This window comes from Etheostoma cragini, chromosome 3, assembly GCF_013103735.1.
Source record: "Etheostoma cragini isolate CJK2018 chromosome 3, CSU_Ecrag_1.0, whole genome shotgun sequence".
NCBI lineage: Eukaryota > Metazoa > Chordata > Actinopteri > Perciformes > Percidae > Etheostoma > Etheostoma cragini.
The window spans coordinates 10,455,341-10,469,096 of NC_048409.1; the positions used below are offsets into that span (position 1 = coordinate 10,455,341).

The following is a 13,756-nucleotide window of genomic DNA, read 5'->3' on the forward strand; positions in this document are numbered from 1 at the left end:
TGCCTTCTAATTTTAGCCCTGGCATTTAGTTCCCTGACTACATTAAGCAACAAAAGGTTTTAAAAATGCCACAATAAAAGCCTGTCTGTCTGGTCAGTTTGGTTGCCAAATGGAATTAACCACAAATGGGTGGGCCCTTAAGCTTACACACAAACACAAATCTGCTTTGGCAGGAAAAAATCCTTTTGTTCCATTTGTATTCAGTTGTGGCTAAAAGTCCTTCAGGGATAGCTAGGAGGGTGGGGGCGGTGTAAGTGGGAGAAGGAGGGGGTGTTAGTATTTGGCATAACCTGAGGAGAATGTCGAGCCAAGCCACAAATGAAAACGCCGCCTGATGCATCGGACCAATTAGAGACAATGTTATAGTAGGCAGCGTTTGGCGCAGGCCCAAATGACAGTGAGAGGAACGGATGATTACGAAAGCGCGTAAGTCGGCAACTGGAAACGAGACTTGCCCCGGTCGCGCGATTTGAACACAAGTGCCTGCCAGCACGGTACCCGGAGGCTCCACATCCAAGGCACCGGGAAGCTTTGATTACGCGTGCGTTCTCAGTTGGAACGGAGAAGGATATTTCCTAATGTCTCTCTCAGTATCGTTTTTTTAGAGATGCGGTGCAAGTTGTGCCATCCTTACATATTTCCACCACGGTAAACTTTGCAGGATAATGAGTCCGATTTGACCAATTAAAAGGGCCAAAAGAGACAGAGAAGTTAATTTACTGAAAATGTCCACGACGCACCTTAGCTCTCCGGCGCCCAACCAGAGCTACCTTTCCACGGCCACCTACGAGAAGACGGACCCCTCGGAGGTGAAGAGGCAAATTCGCCTTCTGCTTTTTGGCTTGTGCGTAATCATCGCCGCTGCTACCTTTGTCGGAGGTGTGTATTCGCTGCTGTCTCTCGTTCGGATGAGGAGAAAAACATCCCTATGTCTCATTGTGGCTTCCATGTCGGTGGACGACCTGCTCAGTGTGGTCCCTCTCTCCTTGTTCATGCTCCTACAGTGGGAGGCAGATGGAGGTGGAGGATCGGGCAGCCTGTGCACTTCATCTGGACTTCTTTACGTGTTCCAGGGTGTTTCTAGCAATATGAAGGCTTGCCTTATAGCAGCCTACACTTTTTATGTCACCAAGAGATTTGGAGTGCTTCAATCTGTCCGCAGGCCCCTAAGAGTGATATGGGCCATTGCCGGTGTGTGGGCGGTCAGCCTTGCGGTCAGTGTGTTACCTTTGTGCGGATGGGGAAGCTTTACGCCCGCGTTTCTCGGGTGTTTTCCAGAGAGCGACAGTTTTTACACCATGCTGCTTTTCTCTTTATACTCCATGTGTTTCTGCGGCTTGTTATTTTTCTTCATCCCTCTCACCTATCAGCTGCTGTGCTCCAGGGAGTCCCAGAGGACTTTACTGTACCCCAGCTATTTGGAGATGGCGAGGGGACTGAGTGGCTCCGTTGCCCTCTGTGATCTTCCTTCCTTTTCCCGGGACAGCCTGGACAAAAGTTTCGGTGCCTACAACGAGCTGAGCCCTAGTTCATTCGGGACGGAGCTCAAAGAGAAAGAGGACAGCGGTCTGTCCCCAGTGTCTGTCAGAGGGCAGAGGACGGCTGCTATGGGGGACACTCCGGTGGTGTTTGCACAAAAGCGCTTCTCCATGATCCTGGCGGTTGTTCGAGTTATTTTATGGATGCCAATGATGGTAAGCAGCGTGATGCACGCAAATGACAGTAATTGAAATCAACAGCAACAACATGAGAAGATGCCCTGCAAACCATATAATCTAGCAGATTCAAATTTGGGATGTTATTGTTTCGCAAACAGTATGAGCTATGTTTTGTATTTATTTCCAACTTGTTTCCAGTTTTCAGTGGTATTTGGAGTTTGCTCTATTTTGCACTGACATAAAATCCATGAAACGACAATCTACACACGTGGAATAGTTTTATTATATTGGAACCACCACTCACCTAGGGCTGGGCGATATGGAGAAAATCAGATAACAAGATATTCAATTCCTAATAACTCAATATTGTGGAGGTATTATAGGGTTGACAACTGGTGCTTTCATACAATATCTTCACAATGAGATTTAAGATTTATAATCTTTAGTCATTTAGATATAATAACTAAAGGTAAAGATATATAAAATGACATCACTTTACTGTAATGCAGCCTTAAAACCAGGAAAAGACAACACTTAACCCTTTTACAATATTACGAGATCCAAAATCTAAGATATCTAGTCTCATATCACCATATCAATACAATGACGATATATTGCCCCGCCCTACTCTCACCTGTTGCAAGAAAAATATGAATACAAAACTGAATCTTAAAATAAAATCACTTTAACCTAAACCTCCTGTCTTCCCTTGTTAACCCAATTGTTTCTCTTACTTTGGTGATTTAAGTTCTTAACGTGTCAGATGAGCAGAACTAAGCTCTTTGGGTCAACCAATTATACTTGGGTGGAAAGTAATTGTAAAACCTTTCACCCAAAAGAATAATAAAGGAGAAGGCTTACATTGTTTCCCTTTTGGGGCAAACAGAGAAGTGGTCAAGAAGTTTACACATGTGGACTCTTACAGTCAAAAAAGTTCATCATGTGATGAAGAAAATACATTATTCCTCCTGTTTTGTTGGAGACCTATTATGAAACATTGAATGTCCCTCTGGGCAACTTTGGGAATCACCACAGTATTGTATTGAATGAGTTAATAATCTGTTATCTTTACAGTTTTGAAGCATTGATACATCTCATCATGGTTTGTGGTCAAAATTAATTTTATTTCTGTGGGGGGGTATTTATATATGCATTTATATACTGTCTTTAAGAAACACAAGTCTTTCCTAAGATGGTTTGTGTCTATGTATCTATTGTATTTGTATTTAAAGATATATAATTCTTTAATATAGAAACAAACAAAAAACAAAAAACAAAAAAGCCCAAAACGGGCTTCCTTTTCATTCACATGTCTACCTCCCCACACTTCCTAATGCATATTAAATCACGGCCTCCTCAGTAAATTAATTTCCTTCTTCCTCTCCATTCTCAGACTTTGGTGCTGGTGCGCCACGCAGTGAATGCGCGCAGCTCGTCCCTGGAGACGCTGAGCTTTTTTCTCACTCTGCTTGCTCCTGCGGTCACTCCATTATTTGTGCTGTCTGAGCGCTGGATCCACATGCCATGTGGCTGCTTCATTAACTGCAAACGGGATCCAATGCAGGAACCTTCAGGTAAATCATGAGGTTACACAAAGTATTTCACCAGCGAGTCTCTTTCTACATGATATACCCCTGAACAAATGTCCCATTGTGATGTAGATGAAGGGGTACTAAAGGTGTAATCAACTTATTCTCAATTATTTTTTTCACAGTGATGAAAAGAAAATTTGAGTTCAGTCTTTCTTTCCAACAAGGCTATGGAGTCTACAAGTTGTCACATGCCGCCATGTCTCATAACAGTCCACCCCTTGAGAAGCCTGCCTATCACAACCTCTTTAACTGTGACTTCACTAATACGCGTCTGGATGCACTAGAAAGTGGCGGGCTCTCCAGCCTGGGACCTGATTTTGCTTTCAGCACCACCTGCCCCGTGGACAGCGCCTCTCGTGCAGACCTTCTGTTGGAAGCGGTGGCCGGTGGAGGAGAGGCACTGGCCGATTGTCCTTCACTCCCTCATGAGAACCACGGAGATGGCGACGGCTTCTGCCGTGTCCCTTCGCTATCTGCTCATCACCAGGAGCATGATCCCAATCTCACTGACACATCGTCTGTGTTCGAGGGCCCGGAGAGGAGGCTGTCACATGAGGAGTGTCGGAAAATTGAGCTGACAGACTGGGAGTGGTGCAGGAGTAAATCAGAGAGAACACCCAGACAGGTACACGAATGCCCAGAGTCCTCAGTGTATTAATCTGATGGTGAACCATTGAATTACATCATTTGTACCCATTCATCTGCGGTTTATGGCTGGCTTTAACTGATTGTCCACAATCACACTGTATTGGTTTTCTAGCTAGTCAAACAACTGCTGCATTAGCATGCAGCATATGGGGATGCACTCTAGAGAGGATTGTTTAGGAGTAATAATTGGCCCCAAACCATAAAAGAGATGGATTTTAAATCTTCATATCTGTTTTTACATTTTGTTCAAAAAGAAATTAAATGTGTTCTTATTGCAGTGCATCTTTACTGAGATACAGAGACACACAGCTGTTGGACTAGGATGCAGTCTTTACATAATCAGGCTTTAGAGAAATGTGTGCATATTTGTCTGAATGCCTGTCTGACTTTCTGTTTCCTTTCCTTTTCTTTCCTCTCCTCTCCTCTCCTCTCCTCTCCTCTCCTCTCTTCTCTTCTCTACTCTCCTCTCCTCTCTTTGCATCTTTGTTTGTGCTAAGCATCAATGGATTTGATTAATAGAGCAATTGAACAAGACTCTATCAGCAGCATAACAAATGTCAGTCTGTCTTTCAAAACCAAATATTCTTTCATTGCGGCTCCACTCTTAAATCAGACCAACTCTCAAAGCACAGCACAGCAAGCTTTAGTCTTGCAGTTTTTGGAGATCAGCTCATTCAAGATCAGTTTTACCGTAAACATTAACCACTCATGGTAAGCTCCTTTATGTGTGTTTGTGATGTTTATTTTGTGCAAGGTGATTTGGTGTGCAAATTGAATATAAAAATCACAATCCAGTTTCAATCCATGTTTTAGTTACTGTAAATCAGACACATTCTTTATATCTATGTATCTACTGTCCAGAGTTATCTCTCAGCCAAGACCCAAAGTTGTGCTTATAAATGTATTATTTGCTCTTTTGCTAAATAGTTGTTCTATCCAGTTGAAGTTAAAGACTACCGAATGCAAACAATGCAGCTCAAGACAGTATCTTACAAGCAGATAAATCACCGCCCATATCATTTGCTATTGGTAATACCAATTCTCTCTTTATTTGTTGGACCCAATTGAACTGTTAAACAAGGTAAAAATAGAAAAGAACTTAATGCTGTATCCTGGCATTGGAGATACCAGACACAGATAAGAGAGCAGCCTCACTTTTCTCTAGAAAAACAGCAAAGCTGCCGCAGGCATTACCTGACATTACCACAGCATAGTAATTGTGACTTTTAGAGCAATGACAGTGTGAGTCTGTTTCAAATCTGGAACATGAACAGACGCAGAAACATGCACATGCATTTACTGCATGTGCACACAGACAAAAACTGACTATCTCTGTGTATCTTCCTCTCTGTCTCTGCTCTACTTATGTACGTCTGAAATGTTTTGGTTTGAAAATCACCAGAGGGGGAAATATCCATGGAGCATGCATCTACAGCTTGGCTTTGGCACTCACTTTGCATCATGTACAGTCTGAGATGCTCACTGCCGGCGTGTGTGTGTGTATGTGTGTGTGTGTGTGTGTGTGTGTGTGTGTGTGTGTGTGTGTGTGTGTGTGTGTGTGTGTGTGTGTGTGCCTGTCCTACTTCTCATTTCTTATAAGCTAACTCTGTATATGATGCTTTAATCATTGATTGGGCTCCGTATATAAACACAGTATATAGTGTGCATTTGAAGTCACACACTGCATATAAAAAAATCAAAGACAAAATTAAGCTACACAGATTCAGCAACCTTCCCCCATTCTTAGCTCCAAAAAAAAATCACACCCACCCACCCACCCACTCACACACACACAAACTATATGCACACAAAGTCTAGCAACACATAAAAGACAAGCCTAAATAGTTTGGAATTCATAGCGCTTCCTGACTGTGTTTTGTTCCTCGTTAGCAGGCTAGATGTCATTACCAAGCGTCTGTCCTCCTTACTGTCAGCCCCTTTGGCCTTCAGCATCCACAGGGAGAAGTGGAATTAGAGCTTAAAGACATATTTACCCTCTCTGTGACTTTATGATCCCTGCTAGCAAGCACAGAGCTGCGGGCGCAGTGACAAGCAAAGATCTAATGTGCATTCAGATGTAGAGAATCAAAAGCTTGTACCCGTAGGACACATTTTTAAACTGTAAATAAATGTTATCACTAAAAGGCTACAAGGTGGAGAATAAAAAAAAATATATATTAATATTGAATGGACAGGAAAATAAGAAGAACAACAAGAATCACTTTCTTGTTCTGTATGTTCTGTAGGCATCAACAACAGATACCGGACAGAGTTGCTTACACAAAATAGGTGGTATATTTTTGTTTCTTGAATTCATTTGTTAAAATATAGGTACGAAACAAATGTACACAGCCACTTCAGCACCTCTGTGAGGCTGTATTTAGGCACAGCAGTGCTTTGAACCACATTTAGTATGCTAACACGCTCACAATGACAATGCTAATATGTATGTTTACTATGTTTGTCACCTTTGTTTAGTGTGTTAGCATGTTAACATTTGGTAACTAGCAGCTGAGGCTAATGGGAATGGCATTGGTTTTGCAGGTTTTGCAGGTCATGCATTAAAATGTTGAACGGATGATAAATAGTGGGTATTACAATTCATCCAAAGAGGACTATGAATGTCTGTACAAAATGGAAAGTCATTGGATCACCACAGTATTATTTGTTTTCTATTTTTCCGTTTCCATGTTTCAATTTAGTCAATAGTTATTGAGACATTTCACTACAAAAACATGTCGCTACTAAAATAAAAAATGTTAACCCAGTGGTGGTGCCAGAGGAAAAGTTGGGGATCACCAAAATTCATCCTTTGGGCAATATGAATGGAAAATATAATATAACAAGAATGAAAGTAATTCAAAGCCACTCAACCATGCTGCAAAGGCAATACTTTAAAATCAATGCACAATGGAAATGTTTGCAAAACTATTGCAATATTTAAGGTAATACAAACAAGTAAGTCATGTGAAAATACCCAGAACAAACACACACACGCACACATTCATCAATGCACTTCCCACACTGATAGCTTCTGACCATTCCTCAATTGTATTTTCAGCTCTCTCCCTTTGTGTCTCTCTCCATTTACAATGATGCAAAGACAGTGACAGGAACACAGTAAGGGAGGACAAGAGATTGACGTCCTCTTTGTTTTTATGATGCGTCATAGTCACAATCAGATCATTACATTGAACTAATCTAAATAATTAAGGGGCTTAATGAGACCTGCCACAGTCTCCTCACTGTCAAATCGCAGGATGCTTCACCTTCTCCCTGCCAGCAAAATGCATTTGCAAACACATCAAATTGAAAGAGAATCACTTGAATGCATGTGTTGAATTTAAATCACTGAAAAGTATATGAAAATATGGCTGAAGAATATGAAATATGATTAAAAATGACTGCTATAAATGAGCCCTCTTATGGAAAAATTATGACAAAGTGATAAGAACAAATTTCATTGATGATTTACAAACAGAAATTGTATTATTCAGATTACATTAGTTGATTAAAAAAATTCTGATAACAGCTAAACAGTTTATAGTCAATACGGATAATTTTACTATAAGTCTGAAAGGTATCTAGCTTATCAATGAAGGCCTTGTTATTATTTTACCAGCAGAGTGTTGTTGGCTGGGCTCTTATGCGTAAGCCTCAGGAACTATTAGGGATGGAAATGGCTAGTCAACACAGTCTCTGCCATTAAAGGCACTGTAGGTAGGATTGTGAAGATCCAGGACTTCAAAACCTTCCCAGTCCCTTCTCCATTTCTGCTAAAGGCCAAAATGGTCCCCTAAGCCCGTCTTCCCACAAGGGAGAATAAATGTGCATGAGCAGTGAATGACCAACCCCATGGCCCTGATTGGTGCATCTGACAGGGAGCGGTGGTTCTTTGCAAATCACACCACAGGCTGTAGGTGTTGCCAGAGGAGCCGGATTTTTTTATTTTTTTATTACGTGCTTCATGTAGTTCTACTCAAACATAGGGTCAGTTTCAGCAAAAATTACAGAAAGTTTTATTAGTCTTACCTACTGCACCTTTGACATCATGGACACGATCTGAGCTCAGGGGTGTACCACAACATTCTGGGCCCTTTAGAAAGACAGTTTCTATTGGCCCTTACCATCATGCACAGCTATTTATTCTAGCATCTTTTTTATTTTTTATTCTAGCATCTTTTTTTGGAGGGTACCCCCCCTCCCCCTGTCCGACACTTCTCTCTAAGCTAAATTAGGGAACAAGATGCAAAAGGACCATGTGCAGCCAGTATGGAATTTATTCATATGTATAATAATAATCTCAATGAATGAGACAAGCCAGGTAAATACCTAAATAAAGTTGTGCCAGTTGTTGACTACACTGTATTTTGCTATTTTCTTTGGTTTTCCTGTGCAGCGGTCATCAGGTGGACTGGCAATCCCCCTGTGTGCCTTTCAGGGCACCGTATCTCTGCAATCACCCACTGGAAAGACCCTCTCTCTCTCCACCTATGAGGTCAGCAGTGACGGACTCAAAATCTCCAACAATGCCAAGAAGGTAATAGCCCTCTTTTAAATCTAAGTATTTCAGGGAAGGAATGGTGTGAAGTGTTGGGAAATAAGCTTATTGTTTTCTTACTGAGACTCTGTCTGTTCATTAATTAGGCCTACGACGCCAGAGACATTTGAAGCAGCAGGAAACAGCTAGCCTGCAAGTTGTGGTTTTAATACGGAGTTGTTGTTGGCCGGTGGTGAAAAAAACCACAATTTGGCAAAGATTATAGGAAGATATAGTAGAGATGTAGAGATGATTTTGGAGTAGGGAGAAATTAAACAGCCATAAAACATGGGGGAATTGATATGGGACATAGTAAAATAAGACATTACTATACTAAAGTAAAATAAGACATAATATTCATCATACAGTGTATTCCAAGATAAAACAGGAAAAGACATGAATGATCCCTGTGATGAAATTGTGTTATTGAATAAACAAAACATTTTAGTTTCAGAACAAAATTAAACAAAATTTGAATTACATTGTGTGACCCCATACTGTCTATGGATAACTTGAATTATGAATCTCCCTTTGCTTCAAAGGTGGAAGTGTATCGCTCGAAATCAGTTGGTCACGAGCCCAGTGCAGATGACCCTTCATCCGCAGGCCAGGCTGGAGAAGTGAATGCCAACAGCGTAGGGATGGGCATGGAGATTGGATTGGAGTTGGGTGTCGGAGCTAGGGTTGGCGACACCAACGTCAAGATCCACCTTGAGGTTCTGGAGATATGTGACAACGAAGAGGCCATGGACAGTGTGTCCATCATCTCCAACATCAGCCAGTCCTCCACCCACACCCGCTCGCCGTCGCTGCGTTACTCACGAAGGGAAAACCGCTTTGTCTCCTGCGACCTGGGTGAGACGGCTTCCTACTCTCTGCTCATCCCCAACAGTGGCAACCAAGAGGCAGAGACCATCAATATCACTATACCTGACACTGTTGAAGCTCACCGGCAGAACAGCCGACGGCAGACGCAGCAGAGCTCAGGGTATCGTGAAGAGATACAGCTGCTCAATGAGGCCTACAGAAAGCAAGCTGGGGAGAAGGAAGGGTGACATACATACAGGATGAAAAGAAGGTGTCTCTTAGGAGGAGGTTGAAGGAGCACTTCTGACGGCAAAGGATGAAAGACAAATTTCCGAATCATTCTATATTTAATTCTTTCTGATCACAACTCTAATAGAACTGAGAGGGGACCCAAATAGAGACTAAAGACTGTTAGAATTGTTCGTTTGCTTAATATTGTACTTCCTCTACAGATAGCATCATGAGTGTACATGTCTGCATAGCAGAGTTAGATGAGCCTAGAAAAGAAGAGGGGTGATTACGAATTGAGGAAAACGAGAGAAAGAGAGAGAGAGAGCGAGCGCGAGAGAGTCATCGGAAGGATAAAGGTAGGATAGCGAAAACAGTATTCCTAGCAGAGCATCTCTAGTCTTATGGCAGCCTGTCACATCTAAAATAGATACAGCGAAAAAGACATTCACTTAGAAGTGTAAAATGAGGGGCCCAGGTCTAGTCACAGGCTTGATATGAAGCTGCTCCTGTTTGTTACGTCATGGGTGACTCAGCCGCAAGGGGAGGGGTCACCTGCTCCGTGTGTCTGACTCATCCCAGTGTGTGTTGTTGTGCATTTTTCGTGTTTGAGAAGTAGCCTTGCCTGTAAGGATGAGGGTATACATATGAGAGTAATGGTTTGTGATGTCAGCTACCAAAAGTATTCACGTGTTTCTGCATATATTTGTTTTAACTATGGTGTGTGTTTTCCCTTGTGTCCAGCTGCTATGGGTCCATCATGTATTTACACAATTAATCTTGCTTCTATCAAATGAGAATGGGGAGGTAAGAGAAAGGAAAGGAGAGGCGAGATACTTATGCAGAGCAGTTTTCTGCCTCATTTAAACAAGTGACAGCGTGCATATTTTACTACAGTAAGCAGCATATGAATGTACATTTCAGAGCCACTTTGGGGGATCATCTCTCTGCCTGCGCAGTTCACTGCCCATTCAATCACTTTGTGTATCCAATACCTACATACATTCAGGAATGGATGACATTTTTTATAGATAGTATTATGCATTTCAGTACTGTTATTGAACGGTAACATAGACTGTGAACATCTACCAGAAGCATATACGGTACATCTTTATTCTCTTTCACAGATAATATATCCTTCACCTAAATGTACATTTACATGTACATACACGTGTGTGTATACATTGCAGTAACCTAGTAAAAATAGGTATTCAGAGTAACTTTTACGATGGTGTCTATTTATCTTTCAGAAGTTTGGTTTCATGATCTTCAACAACACGGTCATTTTTGGACTTCATTTACAGGCTTTTAAATTGTCCTTTAGCGAGTCCACTTCATCAGCTGCGGCATGTTCCATCCTCCTGAACATTGTTGTCATTAAAGATTCATACCAGAAAATTGCCTCCAACTGGATTGAATTGCATTTCTATGTTGAGTGCTCCCGGGCAAAATGTGTAAGAAAATTATGTACAGGCATATAAATCATAATGAATGTATATTTGTATTTAATGTCAACCATTTTAGCTGTTGAGCAGAGCTTCATCTCCGCGGCCTAACAGAAAGGAAGTAATTAGATCATCTGCTTATTCTTATTCTCTCTAAACAGGACAACAGTTCAGCTACCGGTCATTCAACCATTCTCATAAACCCTTGTGATCAATAAATTGTTATTTGATTTGTTTGTGAGAAATTGGCAAATGCACATTAACATTACAAATGTGTGTTTACTCAGTCATGTTATCCATCTGGACTGATTCGGTAAAACACAACATACTCAAATGGGATCTTTATTACAGAATAAAAGCAAATAAAGTGCATTAGCTACCATCATTGGTAGTTGTGCCCCTCAGATGACATCAATTGACTAATCCACAACAGCTGCATGCTATTTTTTATAATGCTTTTATCAGTGACATAAAATCAGCAGTAAAGACATTACATGTTCTTCTGTTTCAGAGAGGTTTTACAAATGAATATGTGCAGTTTGCGCAGACATTTAGAGATGTGGCCTTTGTGAAAGGAGAGTAGAGGTAGTGACTGGAAAGTATTCAGTAGAAAAAGTAAATTGATATAAAACAAAAAAATAGTTAGGCCTTGGCCAACAGCTATTCCTAATGTTTCATAATTTCTCTCTGATCCAAGGATTTCCACCTCCCACTCACAACCTCTGATTATGCTGCAGCAATAAGGTGGAGGTAAGCCAGCATCAAAATGTAGCATCAACAGCACCGCTTGAGACCTCGAGAAGCCTTTAAGCTTAAAAGAAGGGGAACAAACAACCAATGTTAAAATGTGATTCTTTATCTGAGGTCTTGGTTTAATGATTTATTAGGGTCAGAGATCATTTGTATGCATCACAGGTAGACCCGAGGGTATGACAACCATGTGTGCAGAAGAATTGTACATTCACAACAGTACTGAGGGGAGTGGGGGAGGGGGGCTCAGGGCGTACAAAACAATCCTTCCCTAGTATCCTTTTATTTCACAACCCATCCAGGGCTTTCACATATTCCTCCTCACACCACACACATCCTCAGCATGTCTCTGTATTATTTCCTTTCCTATTTGTGACTTTTCCCCAGCCCAGCCTGTTTACAATCCAACTCCACCTGGCCCCCTCCCGCTGAGACATTGATTGTGCTCACATATTTCAAAAGTATTGGCACTCACGCCTATCTTAAAAAAGCAAAGTTGAGCATTTCACAGTTTTTTGTTTTTATAACAAACTGAGTCCTGCTGAAAGACAAGACTGGATATATTTCTATCAAATCTTAAAATTGAAAAACAAAGGCAGCTGTGGATTTCTTGTGAGACAGCTGATGTAACCAAGATCCTCAAGATAGATATTGAAACAAAATAAATCACACAACCAGGCTAATTTTTCACACAAAGTTTGATCTGGAAATGATCTACTTCCACTCTGGCTGTGTGGTTGTCTGTGTGGGCAGCCGCATTTCCTTAATTTTAAAAAGGTGATGACACCCTAAATGTGGACACGCACCACACATTTTCATTTCACAGTTTATAAAATTGAACACTTCACATGCCCGAATGTATAATTGCTATGATGATGGCAGAGCAGGAGAGAGAGAGTGTGTGAAGAGCAGAAGTTGATTTTAAAGTGGTGATGCATGACATTTCGTGACGCAGATCTCGACGGTGCGATGCACACTCGTGGGCATCATGCACACACGCCATGAATGACAATCGCACCTTTAGTTCCTCTTTAGATTTCTCCAATTAGATAATTGCATGCCAGTGTGAACATTTAAAAATCAGCCAGTTTAGAGTAAAGAGACAAAACGAGGAAACAGCGAAATTGCTAACAACCACAAATTCAAAACTAACAATGGAACAGCAATTATTGATTGCATGGTGTGTTGCCATGTTGTCTTCACGTGGCCATGTTGTTTTCACGTGGTTTTCACGTGCAAACAATAATGCAGTGTCAAAATTATAAGAGTGTTTTTGACTAATTGCTAATGTCATTAATCCAATGCATTGTTTTGCTGTTGTTTATTAAATTTTATTGGGGTAGATATATTTTAACAATACAGTATTTTTGCCATACAGCAGAGCCAGAACCCTTAAGGTGATACAGTCTAGAGCAGTCATGGTAGATCTTTTTCACTTGGCTTTAACATTTAAGGCCCAGACAACAGGTCATTCCCGATGTTCTGTCGAGCTGGGAGCAAGATGAGCTGTTACAGCACAGACTGTCTCTGTCTGCGCATTTATATTCCCTGGTGTTGATTTTCAGAGCTTGAGGACGTGGTTTCAAAAGAAAAATAAATGTATCTTTTCCGCCAATCTTCTTTCATTCATTCAAAAGTGATTTGCCTAACTATTGACTATGAAGGGTAAATATGTCAGCACTGTAACGAATTTGACTGTAGATTTTACAGTAAACACCTGGCAAAAAAGTTGCCAGCAAAATCTTGTAAAATTACTATAAGTTACGGTTAACAACTGTAAAAATAATTACAGTATAATACAGTATTTATTTTACAGGTTATTGTTGTACATAAATTACAGCAATGCTTTGTTTTTTTTAAAGGAAAACAATATTTTATTGTAATTTAGTTTACAACATTATCTTGTATTCTTTTCAAATTAATAGTAATAGTTGTAATTACTTCACAATACAATATGTTGTTGTAAATCTTTTTTTACAACAACATATTGTATTGTGAAATATTTACAGGTTTTTGCTGGCAACTCAAGTATCCAGCAAAAAGATGTAAATATTTGACAATACAATACGTTGTTGTAAAAAGAATATA

The 13,756-nt window shown here is 40.7% G+C and overlaps 1 protein-coding gene across 1 annotated transcript; it reads left to right on the forward strand.

Annotated features, from left to right (window-relative positions):
* Nucleotides 1-417: 417 nt before the first annotated feature.
* On the forward strand, nt 418-10,297 carry LOC117941794 (probable G-protein coupled receptor 149). The gene is made up of 5 exons (XM_034866918.1): nt 418-1,694; nt 3,052-3,232; nt 3,373-3,875; nt 8,298-8,438; nt 8,981-10,297. The coding sequence occupies exons 1-5, from the start codon at nt 726-728 to the stop codon at nt 9,491-9,493; spliced, it is 2,307 nt and encodes a 768-aa protein (XP_034722809.1). The 5' UTR covers nt 418-725; the 3' UTR covers nt 9,494-10,297.
* Nucleotides 10,298-13,756: the final 3,459 nt, after the last annotated feature.

Coding starts and splice junctions, on each gene's coding strand:
- LOC117941794 (XM_034866918.1), top strand. CDS start 726: ATGTCCACGACGCACCTTAGCTCTCCGGCGCCCAACCAGAGCTACCTT. Junction 1,695..3,051: donor TTTTATGGATGCCAATGATG/GTAAGCAGCGTG, acceptor CTCCATTCTCAG/ACTTTGGTGCTGGTGCGCCA. Junction 8,439..8,980: donor TCTCCAACAATGCCAAGAAG/GTAATAGCCCTC, acceptor TTTGCTTCAAAG/GTGGAAGTGTATCGCTCGAA.